The 19,230-nt window shown below is 49.9% G+C and overlaps 1 protein-coding gene across 3 annotated transcripts in view; it reads left to right on the top strand.

Annotated features, from left to right (window-relative positions):
- The window catches only part of GRK4 (G protein-coupled receptor kinase 4), a 38,835-nt gene that overhangs the window by 16,278 nt on the left and 3,327 nt on the right, over positions 1–19,230 (top strand). The window contains exons 6-13 of one of the 3 annotated variants that reach the window (XM_087828447.1): positions 924–1,016; positions 1,874–1,937; positions 4,649–4,789; positions 7,183–7,373; positions 8,241–8,278; positions 13,492–13,581; positions 14,639–14,847; positions 17,666–17,803. In XM_087828447.1, coding sequence (XP_087684573.1) covers positions 924–1,016; positions 1,874–1,937; positions 4,649–4,789; positions 7,183–7,373; positions 8,241–8,278; positions 13,492–13,581; positions 14,639–14,847; positions 17,666–17,803 — 964 coding nt within the window. The remainder of the gene's footprint in view (positions 1–923; positions 1,017–1,873; positions 1,938–4,648; positions 4,790–7,182; positions 7,374–8,240; positions 8,279–13,491; positions 13,582–14,638; positions 14,848–17,665; positions 17,804–19,230) is intronic. The other 2 variants (XM_087828452.1, XM_087828454.1) reach the window with 2 other exon arrangements.

The following is a 19,230-nucleotide window of genomic DNA, read 5'->3' as shown; positions in this document are numbered from 1 at the left end:
TTGACCCTCTTTTAGTGAAGGACACATACCTGGGTTGCAGCCTCGATCCCCAGCCCTGGTTGGGGTGTGTGCAGGAGGCAACCTAATCGATGTGTCTCTCTCACACCAATGTCTCTCCCCCCCCCCCCCCCCCCACTCTCTGGAAAACATTGGGGAAAAAATATCCTTGGGTGAAGATTAAAAAAATAAAAAAAGCACATACGTCTTACTATTGTTGTAAATACAGTTTTGTTATCGAACTCCTCTGAAAAGGTCTGGGGACTTGTAGGGACCCTCAGAATGTGTTTGCCCCAGCACAGTGCTTCAGTAAACTCAGTAGATAAGGACAGGCTGCATTCTGTCTCTTAGCTACTCCCAGTAAGAATTTTATTCTATAATAAAGTTATAATTAAAACTAAGAGGCACGGCCAGTAGCATAAAATGTGGAGAAATGTGTAGCTTAAAATAATTCATTGAGTGTCTTATTTTCAGTGTTAAAAAAGATGGTGTCACAGACTAACATTTTCTGCCTTGTGCCTGTGATCAGTTAGACATTCACTCTGTTCTATTTACAAGATGTCTACATTCCCTCCTGAAATACACAGGCCTATGCACATGCGCGCACACACACACTTTGAATATATTTCAGCTATTGCCTTTTTACTGGTACATTGTTTTTATCAAGTATTTATTTCTCTCATGTCCATATACATAAAAAGAACCTCTTATTTTGGGAGGGCAGACTGATTTCATTTCTTTTGAACTCCGCCTCTGTTCTCTGGCAGCACTAGCAGCTGTTGTGGAATCCTGTAATCGGGAGGTGCAGTGTGTGGAGCAGTGTGTGTGATGGACTTTCCCGTGCCCAGGGTTCATCAGTGCACTAACACAGTTGTTTTCCTGCTGCAGGGAAACACAGGTGTATAACTCCTGCACTCTTTTTCTAGAGCTGTCCATAGCTATTTAAGTGGAAAACCGTTTGCAGAATACCAGGAAAGCCCATACTTTTCTCGGTTTTTACAGTGGAAGTGGCTGGAAAGGTATGTTCTAACTTGCATTCAGTGAAAACAAGTAGTAACTTCTCACAGTCACCCCGATTGACATATACTTTTCCATTTGTCAAAATACTACTGGAAATCTTGGTTCGTATATAGTATTTTTGTACATAAATTATTTAATGTGTGCTGTTAGTTTCTTACCATTCAGTGGACTCTCTCTTGTTTTTTTAAAATGGTAGTCAGCCCTGTTGGTGCTGTAGTTAGAAAATAAGACATGTCCCAGGGTCACAGGAGTACAATCCATTGGGTCTCAGGCTGTGCCAGCCTCCTGTGAGCTTGTGGCCTCAGGCAAGGGACTTACCTTCCTGAGCTTCAGGTCCTTGCTCCGTAAGTGGAGGTACTTGTGATCCCTGCCACTGGACCGCTGGGGTCACCTGAGAAGCGCGTGTGACCTGCTTAGCATTCCTAGTCCTTGTGTACAGAGTACATGCTCATAAAGTGTTAGCTGCCTCTGCTCTTGTTACTATTGCAATTATTGACTGACCACATTTCCAGTTCTAGTTCACACGTTTTTGAGGCATCTGTTTTTCAAAGCGCACTGTAGATACGGCCTTTTCCTTAGCAGCTTTCTGACAGGCCCAAGGGGGATGCCTGAGAAGATGCAAATAATACACAGTGTGGGCTGGTCGCAGACTAGTCTTTTGTTAGTAAAGATAACCAGACTGTTCTGCGTCTATCATCAGTTTTCAATAAAAATGTTCCCTGTGCTTCCTGTCCTGGGCACTCCTCTTGACCAGTGGGGTCCATAAATAAGCCTAGAACAAGAGCTGAGTAGGCTTTTCTGCTTTAAAATAACAATGTGATGTGAGACCTGAAACTTTTCTTTTTTTATTACTTAGGCGACCAGTAACAAAGAAAACATTTAGATATTACAGAGTTCTAGGAAAAGGTGGGTTTGGAGAGGTGAGTAAATATGTGACTGAGGGGCATACTAGACAGACGGGTGTTTGAGAGGCACAATCTTCAGGTCGTGCATCAACTTAACCAGGGCATTTATTTCCTTACCGTGTGTTTGGACAATCGTTTTAGCCAATCATGAGCAATAAGACTGAACTTTCAGCAAAAGGTACTCTGCTAAAAGCTTTTAAAAAATTAGGAAATTCAGGGGGGGGAAAATCATCTTTGTTTTTATCTTTCACATCATAAAGAAGTTCTTTTCCCATGTCCAGTGTTTAAGCTCAATCTGTCCTGATTGAAAAGAATGTTCAGATTCTTTTTTTAATTTATTTTAATTTATTGATTTTTTTTTTAGAGAGAGAGAAGAAGGGGGACAGAGAGAAACACTGATTTGGTTCCACTTATTTATGCATCATTGGTTGATTCTTGTATGTGTCCTGACCAGGAATCCAACCGGCAACCTTTTGGTGCACAGGACGACAGCCAACCAACTGAGCCACACCGGCCAGGGCAATTCTTTTAGGATATTTTGCATAATCCAACCAAGTGCTTGTTATTAACGCCTTCATAATAGATGTTTCTGTGGGAAATACATCCTGTGTGCGACCACCTCCCAGAGCAGCAAAGGGATTTCTCTCTTCGGTTCCTGCTGTCCGTCCTTCCATGATCGCCAGCGCAAAGCTCAGATTTCTATCAAAGGACAGAGGAACAGGAGTTTCAAACACGGGTCCTGTGTTTACAAAAGAATGAAGTTACTCTTATAGCCACATATAATGTTTTTTATTGATTTCAGAGAGAGGAAGGGAGAGAGGGAAAGATCAGTAATGAGAGAGAGTCATTGATGGGCTGCCTCCTGCATGTCCCCGACTGGGGTTCGAGCCTGCAACCCGGGCATGTGCCCTGACTGGGAATTGAACCCCGATCGCCTGGATCCTAGGTCGACGCTCAACCGCTGAGCCACTCCAGCCAGGTGCCACATAAAGTTTTAAAAGTGGATTTAGTAGGAACCTGTTAGCAGTGTTAACTTGTGAAAGGCTTGGTGTGTTTATGATCTGTAACAGATTTACTTACGTTTCCAAACAAATGATGGAATGAGCACTGTGATTTTGACAGACTTGTTCTGGATGTGCTGTCCACTGTGGCAGCCCAGAGGGCAATGGACAGCCCCTTTCTGTCCTGAATGTCGGCTAAGGACCCTGGACCCTGGTGTACACAGCCTCGGGCCCTTCAGATCCAGACCTCCTTGGGCATTTCATTTTCCCACATGGCAGCACCTCTGCCAGCAGCTTTGAAAGGGCGCACGTTTTGTCAGCAGCAATGCTCTCATCTGTGCTCTGAGTCCTCCAACATGGACTAGTGGGTCCTGAGGCCAGCGCGGTGCAAAGGGAACTGGGCAGGCATCTCTGCTGGCAGGGCTCAGGGCAGCAGAGTGTAGCTGAAAGAGTGCACACTAAGAGTGGGGCGGACCCAGGGTCAAGTTCCCGCCCCACCACCTGCAGGAGGAGCAGGTGTCCGGCTCTAGGCAAAGACACGTGCAAGGGTGATGCGCCAACTTCATGGTGGGAAATGATGGAATACATCTTGGAACAGTCACATATTGGGAGAGCATTTAATGATGAGAAAACAGGCACACTGTAAGATGAAAAAGGGAGGGGTAAATGCTGTCTGCTCTATAATACAGGCCCAGTCTTCCCTAAAAGCCAGGGCTCGGGGGGCAGGCATACATTCCTGCATTTGCATGTACGGAGGGACGAGAGGCTGCCCCGCAAAATATTAATGGTTGTGTTGGGATTTCAGGTGAGTTTTTTAATCGTCCTTATGAATACTTTAAATATTTTACACAGTAAACTTTATATCTTATCATAAGGAGAATTTTATTGATAGGTAAAATTATGTCATGTTTTATATTTGCTTTTAAAGTAATCCTTGTGTGGTGTGTGCATGTGTATGTGTGTGGTTGTGCAGTAGATGTGTATGGGATGTGCTGGGTTGCATGTGTATGTGTGTGTGCGCATGTGCATGTGTGTGGTTCTGTAGTAGGTATGTATGGGATGTGCTGGGTTGCATGTGTATGTGTGTGTGTGTGTGCGTGTGTGTGGTTGTGCAGTAGGTGCATATGGAGTGGGGTTTGTATGTGCGTGTGTGTGTGAGAAAGAGAGACGTGGCTGGGAGTCAGCCATATGTTGATAGTCCAGAGCCTGGAGACGGGTACCTGGGGGCGTAGTGTGCCATTCTTTCCGCTTTTGTATGTTTGAAAATTTTTGTAATATAAACTTAAGTAATATATAAATATTACTTTAAAACTAAGTAGAATAAATGTATGAAAGTCCATGACTTCTGGAAATATATGTTCTTATATTCTTGACCTTTTAAAAAATTAAGAATCTATTTAGTTTCTAAGACTTCTGCTCTTGTACAAAAAGGAGGAAGGCATAGGGAGACATTAAATTAAATGGCTGCACTGTGATCCCACATGACCAAGTCCCATTTGTCCACTGTCTTGAGTTTGTAGAGCACGTTCTTTTGCTTGATTGCCCAGCTCCCTCTGTCGGTGAGGAAGCCGGGGGCAGGAATGAGCCAAGCCATAAACTAATAAACATCCGATGGCAGCAGTCTCGGCTGCTGCTCCTTACAGGGGGGTTGCCACAGAAGGCAGTTTTCTGAACAGCCTAGGAAATGCTAGGTCTGTAAGCCTTTGTTTTTCTCTTTAAAACTAGGTTTGTGCCTGTCAAGTGAGAGCTACAGGGAAAATGTATGCCTGTAAAAAGCTAGAGAAAAAGAGAATTAAAAGGAGGAATGGTGAAGCCTTGGCACTAAACGAGAAGAGAATCCTAGAAAAACTACAGAGTCGATTTGTAGTGAGTACCTCCTTCCTGCCCTGTGGACCCTACAGAAAGTGCCCAGTAGATCTGTAGCGAGTACCTCCTCCCGGCCCGCTGTGGATCCGTGCTAAGTAGCACTTTGCCCAGCCACCTGCCTCTGAGCTGCCCTTCCTTCCAGCCATGGGAATTGCTTGATGCATTTCTTGGTTTAGAGTGTGTGGTTTTGCTGTCTTGTGCTATTAACAGGCACAGGTGCCAGGAACAGCTTTGTTTTAGTAACAGCCCTCTTTTTTCTTACTCAATTCTTACTGGACACACACATAAGACAGTGGCGATCCTGCTTGGAACTTGTGATTTGTTACAATCCTGTTGCTTCCTCCATGGCCTGGTCTGGCAGTTACTCTTCCCGACCCTGTGAGCTTGTGTTGCTGGCCAGGTACCTCCCGCACCCCCTCCCTGGTGGCAGCCAGCAGATCCTGCCCCTGACTGACATGCTTGAAGACACTTCTCTAGCCGCCGCCTCACATGGGCCTCAGTCTGTTTGCGTCTCTGCCCTTTTCTGACACCTGGCACGGTTACTGCTTGGCCCTCAACGAGCATGTCCCAATTGTATGGAGCCTCCAGTTCCACCTTTCCAGGATCTGTCCAGGCCCAGGCTGAGCAGTCAGTGGTGTGGTTTTCATCCCCTCCCCGGCTGCCTGTCTCCTGAGTGCACGTTTCCTGCAGCACCTCCTGCAGTATGCGGGTCTGGTTGAAGGAAGAGTGGCAGGTTTTGTAAGATGCGTCGTGGTGTTAGAGTCGTAGATTTCTCAGTGCGAGGTCAGCTGCTTTGTGCTGGGGGACAGCGTTCCCAACAGTGGACGGACACCGTGTAAATTTAACAGCAGAACTTTGTGTGTCTGATGTGTCAGTCTGATGTGTTACATGGAAATCTTTAATGAAACGGGCTCATTGTGGAGTTGCTTGGAACGTACTTGTGTAACTATCTTGAAACATAGAAACCCATGCTCTAGCTTACCAGAAGGGACGTAAGTACCAGTTACAGTTTATTCTATTTAAATAAACGCTTTGGTTTCTGCCTTCTCGGCTGCTTCCAAGGAACCAAGCAGTATTCTTCGTCCTTGGTTCTCTTCTCCCCTGCGTATGGCTGACACGTGGGTCCCAGCCTGTCCCTGTCATGTCCATCTCCTGCCCCCACCGCCACCCTGGCCACAGCTGATGGTGTGTGTAGACTGGCCAAGACTCTCTGGGTAACTGACTGGAAGGTAGTCAAGTTATTACATGTAACACTAGCTACAAACAGTTAGAAAATGAAAGTTTCTCATAGATACCATTTACACAACAGCATGAAGAAACATCGAAATCTAGGCAAAAATGGAAAATATGCTGCCCTGGCCGGTGTGCTCAATGGTTAGTGTCAGCCCACATACCGAAGGGTCGTGGGTTCGCTTTCTATTCAAGGGCATGTACCTGGGCTGCAGGTTCACTTCCCACTGGGTCTCGTGGGAGGCAACCAATCCATGCCCCCCCCCCAATGGAATTAACAAAAAATGCAAGACTTCTCCAGTGAGACCTACAAAATGCCAGCACCAGAAATTACAGGAGCCCTGGGCGGGTGGTTCCATTGGTTGGAACGCTCTCCCGATACGCCAAGGTTGCGGGTTCAATCCCTGGTCAAGTCACATACGAGAAGCAACCAACGAGTGTGGAAATAAGTGGGACAACAAATCAGTGTTTCTCTCTCTCAAAAATCAATTTAAAAAAGCTTCAACACTGTTGGAAAAGAGTAGAAAAGGAGATGACAGAAGACATGAGTAAGGAGGGGCTCACGGTTTGAAGACCCGGTGCTGTGACGATGCCAGCTCTCCCCCAAATTGATGCGTGGAATAAGGGACGTAAGTGCAGTCCAGTCACAACCCTCGCAGGGGGTGTGTTTTGTGAACTGACAGACAGAAAAGGAGGTGGAATCCTTGAACAGGCAAAAGAGGCCCCAGTGGGGAAGTGTGAGAAGTATCCGGTTTGCGCACTCAGAGCAGTGCAGGCTAACAGCACAAGAAGAGGCCCTGTGCCTGCCTGTCGACTGGCCACACGTGTTGGAAGGATGTGTGGCGGCAGCGAGACCTCCCCTGCACTGCTGGGGGCGGGTAGGCGGTGCAGTTAAGTGATTAACTTGGGGGCTTGGTGCGGGTGTCCTGGAGCATGGAGGGCCAGTGCTCCAGGGGAGGGTAGCTTTGGGATCGTGATCCCAGTGTCTTTGTGAAGTTTTGCCAGCTGCCCACTTGGACGTGGCAGGTTCTCTGCCTTCAGCACAGAACTGCCCCAGGGTCCTCAACAGGAAAAGGTTCCAGAAGCTCCTGTGGGGGGCAGCTCCCTGAGGCACAGAGTGGGCAGGCTTCTGTGTTTTGTCTTTGTGACGCTGCTGCCTCCAGGTGAGCCTGTGCTACACTTACGAAACCAAAGACTCCCTGTGCTTCGTGCTGACCCTTATGAATGGAGGAGACTTGAAGTTCCACATCTACAACCTGGGCAACCCCGGCTTTGAAGAGCACAGAGCGGTTTTCTACGCCGCAGAGCTGTGCTGTGGCCTGGAGGACCTTCAGAGGGAGAGGATTGTGTACAGGTAAGGACATCATCACCCGCTCCCTGGGCCTGGGAGCCTATGCCTCCTGAGCCTGAGGCTCCCGCTGAGGGGTCTGGGCAGGAGGCTGGCAGGGGAGACCCTGGGGCGGGGGTGAGGGGTGGGGGTGGCAGAGGGTGTGCTTCCTAGGGGCTGGTCGCTCACATTATGGCCAGTCAGAAGTGGATCTTGGTTTTCCTTTCAGTTCTCTTTCATCTCTAGTAAGCAGTTTTTGTTAAGTTTATCAAACGTGGGCAGTGCCACTCACCCATTTCCAACATTCTTAGACATTTTAACAGTCCTGCGAGGGACTGTGGACTCTGTTCCAACTAATGTCTTAAAGTTATATTTACTGTAGTATTTTTACATTTTAGAATTTAGTAAAGAAAATTAAATTAATTTAACAGAATTGGTTTAGTGTCAAGAATGTATTTAGTTTGGGGGAAACCAGCCCCCATCCATCCTGTAGGTGCTGGAGCCCCTGGGCCCTGGCGCTCTTCCTGTCACTCCCTGGGCCGTTTTACCCGCTTACCCCTGTGCTCACCTGCCCACTACCTGTGACTGCTCCCTAGTAGGCATTGCCAGCCTCACCCTTTCTCCCCAAATCCCAGCGGTCTGTGGATCCCTTGATCTCATCCCCCCATCCAGTTGGCCACCAAACTGCTCCTGAATCTTGCCCCAGTCACTTTATTTTCTGGGTTCACTGCTCAGCCCACACCTGCTTAGGTCACTTGCACTCACTCTTACGTGACCGTTCCTGCCATTGCTCATGGCACAGAGATGGCTGCTGTCATTTCCTTGGCCTGCTGAGGGATCACAGTGTTGACTCCTAAATAGCTGGGCTTTTTGTTGTGGTTTCTCCCTTTGCAGAGACTTAAAGCCGGATAATATTCTCCTCGATGATTATGGTGAGTGAGCCTTTTCCGTCCAGAGCATAGACTTTGTTAAGAGGGACATGGAGGCAGAAAGTTAATGCAGAGTAGAAACAACAGACGGAAACTGTTACGTGTTCCTTTGAAAGTGTAATGTGGATAACACCGGCACTGCCCTGGATTGCGACAAACGGCAGTTAACATTGAGTTTTAGAAGCACGTCAAGGTAAACTCTCAGTGAGAACACCTCTCTCTCCGGGCTTGCTGTTTACCCGCATCTTACTTTACTCCTCAGACGTGGGTCTCCCTGCCCTCCTGAACATTGGCATGCTGCTCTAGGTGCTGCCCTCTGTAGAGCGTGTGTCACGGGGCAGCAGCGCAGATGCCACATGGGCTCTCTCACACCAGCAGTGGGGAACCTGTGAGAGTGGGCAGGAATGGCCCCTGTGGGCTGGCTCTTGGTCCACAGCGTGGGGCCCTCTCGGCTGGGCTCTCCGGGTGACAACGCACCAGGGAATGCAAGCTGTTGCCAGGCCTCTAGCTGGTGTATCAAGTACCCACATTAGTCCTTTGGGAGGGGACTTTGTCGGGGTGATTTTTGGCTGTCTGAGAAGTCTTACAGTCTAGTGGGGGGCATGAGGCAGGGCCAGCAGGACTCTGACAGAGGAGAGGGGGGTCGAAGGCGAACGTGCGGCACTTCCAATGCACAGGCTCCCTCCCACACCCCCCTCCCACACACCCCCGAGTGGGGCCCCTGCAGCCCTGTTTGCCTAAGGCAGCCACCCTGTGGGGAAGGTAATGCCTTCTCACTAAGGTGATGGGTCCAGGCTTTGGTAGTGTCTTGCCAAGGTCCTGTCCATAGCTTCCCTTCCTGTGGTTCATTCTTGTTTTCCCTCTTCTCACCCCAACCCCAACCCCAACCCCTATGGCTTGTTCTTTGTGTTGTGCTTTGGACCAGTGAGGATTAAAATGGCTTTAAAAGGGAAGCTGTGCTCTGTGTGCACTTGGGGAGCGAGCTCCAATATCTGTTGTTAGTTGAAAAAGTAAGGCTCAGAGCCCTGTGTAGTGCGCTACCTTTTGTGTAAAAAATGGGGGAGCGGGATAGTGATTGCGATTGCATTTGCTTCTCTGCCCACGAAGAGGCACAAAGGAGCCCTGGCCATGTGGCTCGGCTGGTTGGAGCATTGTCCAGGCACATTCCCTGGTCCGGGTGGGTATGGGAGGCAGCCGGTCAATGCTTCTATCTCTCTCTCTCCCTTTCTCTCTCTAAAATCAGTAAAAATTTATCCTCTGGTAAAAAAAAGAAACAAAGGAAGAGCCATAAAAACTCCTGAGAGTGTGAGCAGCACAGAGGACCTCTTTCCACAGCTTGGATACCTTTTTATATATTTTTTGTATATCATTCAATCTCAGTAAACAAACAAAACCCAAACACAAAATGCTGGGATTTTGATTGGAACTGTGTTGAATCTATAGAAAACTTGTGGAAGATTGACATCTTAATACCGAATCATTTAGTTTATGAACATAGCGTATAGTTCTGTATATTTGGGCTCCTTTAATTTCTCTCAGCGTTACCACAAATGAATGGTATTCATATTACATATTCAAAGGTCATTTATATATTCATTTTGTAAGTAGAAGGAAACTCCATGGGGATATTTGTAGACCCTTCTCCGCATAGCCCCTCCTCTAGAACTTCACCCCAGGTCTGAGCTGAGCCATCTTTCCCAAGTTCTCGTCTGTCTTAACTAACAGGGCCACCCGCCCTGCTCCTGTTCCCCTTCCTGTGCCATGGTCTGGCGCCGCTCCTACGGAGGATGCCACAAAGGCCAGGGGCCCACCCACTTTCTCCTCTTGTCTCAGGAATCACGGTTCTCAGCTGCCTGGACCCAGTGTCCAACAGTGTTTTGGGCCGTACTTTAAATTACCTATGGTGGCAGGGCAAGTTTTGTATCAGTTGCTCCTTCTTGGTTGGAAGTCGAAGTTCCAGACATTCTTAACATAAACGCAACACTGCTATTGTATCCAAAAGTATTTAACGATTCCTTAACATCACCTAGTATCCCAGGCTTCAAATCTCAGTTGCATCCTAAGTGTTGAGATGTGTATTGAATATTCAGTAATCCCCACATGACATTTGGTTGATACCTTGTTGAGCCTTTTTAAACTTCCATAGGCTCCTCCTCCCTGCTTCTCTTTGTTATTTGTTTGTGAAACCAAGCATTATGGGCAGAACTGTATCCCTCCAAAATTCCTGTGGTGAAGCCCTGGCCCACAGCACCTCAGAATGTGACTTGTATTTGGAGATGGGGTCTTTAAAATTAAGGTAAAATGTGGTCATTAGGGTGGGCCCTGGTCCAGTCTGACTGTGTCCTATAAGAAGAGATGAGGTGGGACACAGACACACACAGAGGGAAGGTGATGTGAGGACCCAGGGCGCAGGGAGAGGGCTGTAGTCTACATGCCAAGGAGAAAGGCCAACCCTTCCAACACCTCAATCTTGGACTTCCCGCCCCCTGGACTGTGAGGAAGTAAAGTTCTGCTGTTTAAGACCCCAGTCTGGGGCACTGTGTTACAGTGGCCCTGGCAGGCTATGCACAGACATTTGTGCAGTAGAATTTCCATGCTGTGGATTTGGCTGGATGTAAAGTGTTCCCTGCCCCTCTTGCGTTTCATGTATGCCAGTAGTTAGGCCTGCAGGCTGGAGTAGGTCCGGGTTTGATTGCGGGTAAGCGGACGTCGTGTGTACTTCCTGCTGTATAGCATCAGCAGGCAGGTGGTGGTGGTGAGTGTCTCTCTTTTTAAGGTGCTCAGACGGATCAGTGGTTTCGGTGTTGTCGGCCTGCTCCGTCCATTGTTCAGTTCCCGCCAGCCTTTCCCTTAATGGCTTGATGGTCAGTGTCAAGACATCATTTCACTGGGACTGTTCAGTGACGACATTCTAATTCTGTCATTCCTTCTGTACTTACTTGTTGGGATTCATCTGTGAAAAAGAACTTTGCTTCATCAACATTTGTTTACCTGTTTGTTCAGGAAAACCGGGTGACACACCCGGCTGCTACGCCGCACGGTGGCAGTTCTCTGTCATTCTCCAAGACGACAGAGATGTGCGTTTTCCTGTTTTCCGTCATCATGAGCTGATGGGTTTTGACACTTTGATACGTTTCAGTCATTGGAGTCATTCTTTTTGATCAGATCGTACCCCAGCCAGCGAGTGTCCGGGAGACTTTAGCACCTTCCCTGTTCTCTGCCATGGTGACGTCCAGGATTCCCGTGCGCGTGTGCTGACTGCGGCCTGGGTCCACCTCTCTCCAGGGCTGTCTTCTGCGTGGTTGGCATCGTGAGGCTGTGTGGGCATCAAGGTGCCGCCGCCTCTGTGTGGGTCGTTCTTCCTAGGCCTTCTCAGTGGGCAGAGAAAATGTGTGTTTTTCTTTTTTTTAAATTTATCTTTATTGATCTGAGAGAGAGGAAAGGAGAGGGAGAGAGAGAGAGATAGAAACATCAATGTTGAGAGAGTCATTGATCGGCTGCAGCCCACAACCCGGGCATGTGCCCTGACTGGGAATCGAACCCTGATTGCCTGGATCCTAGGTCGATGCTTAACCGCTGAGCCACTGAGCCACGCCCGGCTGGGCACTTTTTTTTTTTTTTAAAGAAAATACTCATCATGGGTTCATATTGATATTCCCAGTTCTTTCTTTACTTCTTCATTTTGCGTTGCTCTCCTAATGCTGAAAATACTAGTTTCTAATGAGATGAACATACTTACAACGTTTTTCTTCACTTTGCTTTTTTAGAATGTAGCAGAGATCATGCTCCAGCACTCAGAGGAGATCTCCCAGACCCCTCAGCTGGCGGGAGGGGGTGGGTGGTCCCGTCCCTGCCGTCTCGCTCTGTGCAGCGCGCAGCCTGGGGCACGCGACACACTTGTTTTCCTCGTGCATCCCTGGGGCACATTACTAGAAGTGGGCTGTTAGGCCAAAGTCTAGATTACGTGCAGTTCTGCCAGATCCCTGTGGAGGGTATTGTGCTGGTATTTTGTTTGTTTGTTTGTAAAATATGTTTTTAATGATTTTATTTTATTATTTTTTTAATTGTCACCCGAGGGTGTTTTTTCCATTGATTTTTTTTAGAGAGAGTGGAGGGGAGGAAATAGGGGAAAAGACAGAGAGAAACATCGATTGATTGTCTCCCACATGTTTCCCAGATGTGGCTGGGGATTGACCCTGCAAACGAGGTCCATGCCCTTGACCAGGAATCAAACCCGGGACCGTTTGGTCTGTGGGCTGATGCTTTAACCACTGAGCCAGTCTGGCCAGAGCTGTTTTTATTGAATTTAGAGAGAGAGGAAGGGATAGGGGGAGAGAGAGAAGCATCAATCAGCTGCCTCCTGCACGCCCCGTACTGGGAATGGAGCCCACAACTCAGGCATGTGCCCTGACTGGGAATCGAACCAGCGACCCCTTGGTGCATGGGATGGGCGCTCAACCAGCTGAGCCACACTGGCCAGGGCTGTTGTGCTAGTTTGTATCCGCACCAGCAGGGGTGAGTGTGCTGCTTCCCCACACACGGCCTACAAACCATGTTCTCAGACTTCCAGTTTTTGTCAGTTTGTCAGTAGGTTTACTGTTCACTTCTCAGTTTTAAAAAATCACTTTCTAAAAGGAAAATGAGATGGGAACTTAAAATTTTACAACGTCTGTTTGCTCTACTTAAACATACAACACATAAAACTGCACTGTTGAGGGAACCCTTCTCTGCAGGAGGAGGAAACCGAGGCGCTAATGTGCGGCAGCGCTGGGGCTCACACCCCAGCCATGGCTCTGGAGCCCACTGTCACCCTCCCTCCCTGCTGTCTCCCGGGTCCGGCGCACCCTGGGCATGGCAGGATTTGTGGTGCAGTGCGGCCTAGGTCCAAGGCCCACGTTCCTGTCTCAAGCACTATGTAGACTGGTTGAAACTATTTCAGTGCCTTGGAGGCTTATCCACTGGCTGTCTGTGGTTCAAGGGCTCCCTGATCAGTAGCCAGGCATGTCTTATTTCCTGCCATTAGTGGGACTGAAGGCACTGGGTAATATTTTATAGCAAATGTGGGAAAGGTCAGTGTAGCCTTAGGTTTCAGTGTTTCCAAGTGTGGATTGCTGTAGTCTCCCTCCATGTTTTAGATGGTATCCCTGTGTCACACTGTTGTTTAAGTGTCAGCATGACCCCCCTATGATCTGTATAATGTGTTTGAACACACGTAGGACACATCCGGATTTCAGATCTTGGTTTAGCCATGGAGATTCCGAAAGGGCAGATGGTTCAAGGAAGAGTTGGAACAGTCGGCTACATGGGTACGTAGAAGACCCCTTCAGCGAGCCTTGCACTTTCTGTCTAGGTGCCCAAGTCCTCAGGACACAGAGACATTCAGCACACCTAGAGTCAGTTTCATCTGAGGCACAGGTGGTGTTTGAAGTTGTGCCGACCGCATGGGAGCGTGGAGGAGTCCTCCCATCCGCTCCTCTCCTAGGTGGGACTGAGGCCCAGAGATGTCTCGGGCTCCGTGAAGGCAGGGTCGGGACCCGGCAGCCTGTCTCACTCTGCTGCTGCCACCCTCAGTGCATGCTGGCCTCATAGACCCTGTGAAACTGTCCTCTGGTTATTCTAAAGCTGGGTGAACAGGGGCCCAGCCTTGGGTCACCTCCAGAGGAGTAACCTCAGAACTGTGGTTGGGGCGCCAGCCTGAGCTCAGGGTGGCTTTTGACATGAAGGAGGGACCCTGAAGGCCTCTGCAGAGCCCCGTGGTAACTCCCCACAGCCCACTGCTTCCGCCGTCACCTGCTGCTGGGGGCCTGACGACGTTGGCAATCGATGGCCATTGCCCAGGGCTCCCGTGGCTGTGGCTCTGTGTGTTTAGCGGGAGCACCCTTCCAGCAGTTACTCTGTGGGGATTCATCTCATGCCCTCTGAATAGTGTACAGTTTCCAGTGACAGCTGTATTGAAATGTAATTCATGTACCATGGAGCCCATTAATCTGAGTGTACAGCTCAGAGGACCTTGGTACAGTCACAGCCTTGTGCATCTACCACCACCACCTAATTTCAGAACAGTTTTGTCACCTCAGAAAGAAGCCCCGTGCCCATCGACAGTTGCTCCCTGATGGTCACCTCCCATCCCAGCCCTGCAACCACGGATCCACTTTCTGTCCCTGTGCACTTGGCGAGTTTGCCTGTTTCATGGAAATACAGTCATACACTAGTCAGCCTTTTATTCCTGGTTCTTTCGCTTAACGTGTTTCTAGGTTCATCCATGTTGTGACAAATGTTAAATTTTTAGTGTGTTATTTTGAATTAATTACAAGAAAATTTAAAACTAAAATTTGATTTAAATTTCCTGTATTTGTTATGTAGCTCCTGAAGTTATCAATAATGAGAACTATACCTTTAGTCCTGACTGGTGGGGACTTGGCTGTGTGATATATGAAATGATTCAGGGACATTCTCCATTCAGAAAATTCAAAGAGAAAGTCAAACGGGAGGAGGTGGAGCGGCGCGTGAAGGAGGACCCTGAGGAGTATTCCAAGAAGTTCTCGGAGGACGCCAAGTCCATCTGCAGGATGGTGGGTCAGGCTCCAGACAGGTGGGGAGTTGAGCTTCTCACTCTGCCCTTCTCACTGGCGGTGGGACCTCCAGCAGCCTCTGTCCCTGTTTGGTGGCAGCAAGGCCCTTGGGCTCTGTAGAGGCCGTCAGACAGGCAGTAGGAAACGTTCCCGAGGTCATCTGGGAAAATGATGTAATTGGGTTTCTGATCAAGCAGAGCAGAGTGGAGTCGAGCTCATTGATTGCGTCTCAAAGATGCTGCCGAGGGGAGAGCAAGCCAAAGGCATTCTGCTCTTCTCAATACAGCTGAGCCTCGTGTCGCTGACCAGTTTCATATGAAACTGAACATAAAGCAGAACCTTCACCTACTTTGAAGCAGTGAGGTTTTCCTCGCTCGTGTTTCCTTTCCCTGTAGCTGGCTGCCGGGGACTCATCCTGGCAACACCCTGACTCCAGCTGCTGTGCGCCTGCCTCTTTCCAGCATGTCAGGGCCCTGCTGGGCTGCGTGTTACAGCAGGAGACGAGCCCCCCGAGGCGCAGTCAGCTTTGCCCCCATGTGCTCTCGGGCTGGATGGGTGCCCCTTTCATTCACTCAGTGTCCATGGCTGCCCAGACACTAAGGGGCTGAAAGGAGCGCTCTTGGTCACTTACTGAAGCCAGTACTTAGATGTTCTGAGACATGTTTTCATTTGTGAGGATTTATGGCATCTGTGGGACTTTCCTAGGCACTGGGGCTTCAGCAGTGAGTAAAACAGACAAGAGCCCCGCCCCCTGGGGCTCATCTTACTGAAGGGGTGGGAACGGGCCGGAAGGTGTGTTCAGACTCAGACAGTGGGGGGACGGGAGAGGCATCCACTAGCCTCAGGAAGCCCTCGCAGGGTTCTGAGGGGAGTGATGTGCTGCGAAGAGACGGCGAGGATGGACAGAGAGAGGCCAGCCAGGGCTTTGCAGGGTTCCAGTGGGGGTGTCGGCTCAGACCAGGGTGCTGGCAGAGCTGGATGAGAAGCGCCAGATGCCTGCTGGATAGGGAGGTGGTGCCTGCAGGGTTTGATGTGGGGAAGTCCAAGTTCTGCATGGAGGGGAGAAGGGCTGGGACACTGCCCTGGCTGCTCCCGGTGAGCATGGGCGGAAAGGTGGAGCGTGGGAGAGTGGCGCAGGCACGGGGATGGTGTGGCCTGGGCAGTGAGTGCAGTGGGAGCCTGTGAACGTTACTCTGTGGCTTCTGGTTTCTGAGGTCACCAGCCGCCCAGCAGGGGGAGCTGTGGGAGGTGTGAGCTGAGGAGGAGAGGAGGTGAAGGGAGGGGAGGGGAGGCTGATCCTGGCAGCGGCAGAGGCCCACGTGGGTTTAAGTAAAGGGGGAGGTCGGAAGTCCCCATCGTGTCTCATGCTCCAGTCCCAGGAGCTACCGCCTGCTGGAGTCTTGGTTTCTCCTTGACAGTTAGAAAGACTGGGGAACAGCGAGGAGGCTGCTTGAAATGCAGCAGAGGAGGGCTTGCTGGCCGTGAAGAGTCGGGGTGTGACCCAGGGGGAGAGGCTGGGCGGGATGGAGAGCCTGGTTACTGGGGGCGAGGCGTGTTGCATGCCTGACACTGGGGTATCAGTAACTCCTGGGAGTTGATAGTGGCTGGACAGTAAATTAATGCCGGTTTCCCCTTCCTTTTGTTTCCATGTACGAGTGGTGCGTGTAGGTGGCCTGTCACTGAGTGACGGGATCAGGGCCTTCCTTCCAGCTCATTCTGCTTGGGGCTGACAGTGTTGAGTCAGCTCCTCCATATTTAATAACATTCTAGCCAAGCTGCTGCTTATGGTCAGCTGACAAATATTGACTGAGTGCTTGCTCCACTCCAGTAGGGCTGCAGGGATGTAAAAATATGAATTAGAACTAGAGCCTGTCCCCAAGGAGCTCACAGGCTCGTGGCAGACCTAAAACAAACATGAAAACAACTTAGCAAGAGGCAGGTAAGCTGGAGCCAGAATGTGCTCTGGCCTTTGCCTGGGACTCCGACTTATATTCAGGTGGGTGCTGGCTGTGAGTTTAGCCAGGGGGCAGCAAACTTCTGGGAGGTGCCAGATGGTCAGTGTTACTTAGGCTTCTCTGGTCTCTGTCACGACCATTGAGCCTGCCTCCAGTGCAGGAGCAGCAGACACAGCTGAACGCTGGGCCCGCTGTGTCCCAGCAAACCTGCGTGCAGTCCGGCAGCCGGGGGCTGTGGCCCCGCTGCAGCTCCCCAGCCCCGGTCCCGGCTGTGTGTTTGAGCTCCAGGTCCCGTGTTGCTTTGAGCGCAGCCCAACCTTTTTGATTGATTATAACTGTGAGGAAGGTCTTTCTGGATTTGTGACAATTATAAATTTATGAGTAAGGAATATCTTTAAAAGAGTTATTCTCTATTAATTTTAACAATATGTAATTTCTAGAACTAGGTTTGCTAAACTTTTTGCCTCGCTGAAATCCTACCACTGTGCTTAATGAATAGATTAAGTATAAGTGGTTTCTAAGTATAAACGTAACGTAGCATTAAAGTGGTATCTCTGAAGTGCTCAACGGTTTCTATTCCTTTTTAAAAATACCCCTAATTTTTCATGGTTAAGTTTTTTTTTAACCTAAGGATTTATTTAGCAAACTATTTACTGATAGCTCAAAGGAAAACTTTAGTTTCAACTCCTTTTTGAAGCGTCACATATTCTAAATTAGTAAAATCTGAATTACTGAAGTTTGGGCAATACTTTGAAATTTCAGGGACTCTGTTTAGATGGAGGTGCTCTTTGCCACCCTGATTTTTGGTGATTGTTATGGAGATTTTCTGAGTTTCTTTTTGACTCCATTTCTGCTTCTTACAGTTACTTACCAAGAATCCCACGGATCGCCTGGGCTGTACAGGTGATGGAGCCGCTGGCGTGAGACAGCACCCTGTGTTCAAGGACATTAACTTCCAGCGGCTGGAAGTACACATGGTAGAGCCACCATTCTGCCCTGACGTAGGTACCGTGGCCAAGGGAGTAATGCGGGTCCCAAAACAGGCAGGCCTCACACCAGCAGCTCCAGGCCACCTGGCGCAGCCAGTGGGTGTGGCTTTTGCTGGTCCCCTGGATCTGGTTCCTCCTCCTGCCCTGCCCCCACACGGCCCCAGGCTTGTCCTCACAGGCCTTCCCAGCAGTGCTCAGGCTTCGGGCTGCTGGCCTGGTGGCCGATGTGGGCCCTTGTTGCTGGTGGAGCTGAGCCTTGTCACTGCCCTCCTCAGAAACCTCAGCAGCACTCACTGCATGACCTCTTCGGCAGTGTCCCTTTCTGATGTCATTGCTGGCACACGCTTCCCCACCGGGGTCTCAGAGGTCCTGGCTCCACATGGAGGGCCCTGGAGCCATCACCTGAACATGCTGGGGTGCCCAAATGGGTGCTTGGCCCGGCACTGGGCACATGTCATTGCCGGGTGGGAACACAGGCATATACAGATTGAATGTATATGTATCTTCAGTCTGCTGCAGGCGTCCTCTGGCAGCGTGGATGGGAGGCAGTCCTGCAGGTGTGGTGAAAGCGAAGTGTCTAGCTCAAACGTGGAGTTGTGCAGTTTGGGACTTAGGTCATATCCATATATCTTACACGAGTAGCTCCTGCCCTTGTCTTGGTTCCACGTTGCATATTGATGACACACTGTAGTGTTGGCACAGGGAGAGCCATGCAGCCAGGTCTCCACTGAGGCGGAGCTGGCTCCAGCCTGCGCAGCTCTGCAGTGAAACAGTTACAGGAAGAGCAGAACATCAGGCAGGGACTTGAGTGGGCCACTGAGGCCGGCCAACAGTCTTCTCTGAGGAAGGAAGGATCACAGTCGCTCGGTGCTGAGAGGTGCAGGGCAGAGGCTATGGGCAGTTCTGGGGGTTGTCCTGAATTTAACCAGAGGACGCGTGGTGACAGCAGTGTCTTATGGTAACGTGTCAGCACTTTTGTTTGAGTGGGGACAGCACGGGTTCTGGGCCTTGGGCCAGGGCCCAGTCTCCACCTTGTGGTGACAGCTGCTTTCAGATAAGTTCCCACCGGTGGCATTAGGAACATGACTTTCCTGTGTGGTCATCACACTCACAGGGTGTGCATTCTCAGAGCTGCAGGGCACCCCTGGTGTTAGCTGGGTCAGCCACCGCAGCTGCTGTGCTCTCTTCCTCTCTCACTGACATGCCCTCTGCTTCCTGACCTCCGGCACCTGAGGACGGCAGTCTGGCACCTGCGCCAGAGGAGGGTCTGCCAATCAGCCTTCCTCCGGACCTTAGATGAGCTCTGACGGGGACCATGGAGCAGGGATGGGGGTCTGCCTTCGTTCACTTAGACTAGGCGGACTCTCGACACGAAGGAAGCTGAGGTCAGAGGCAGGGGTGCAGATCCAGGGCCAAGGGCCTCCACCCTCCTCCGTGTC

Source organism: Miniopterus natalensis, chromosome 1 (genome assembly GCF_054644295.1).
Source record: "Miniopterus natalensis isolate mMinNat1 chromosome 1, mMinNat1.hap1, whole genome shotgun sequence".
Lineage (NCBI taxonomy): Eukaryota > Metazoa > Chordata > Mammalia > Chiroptera > Miniopteridae > Miniopterus > Miniopterus natalensis.
The sequence above is the reverse complement of the archived record's forward strand: the minus strand, read 5'-3'. Positions and strand labels throughout refer to the sequence as shown.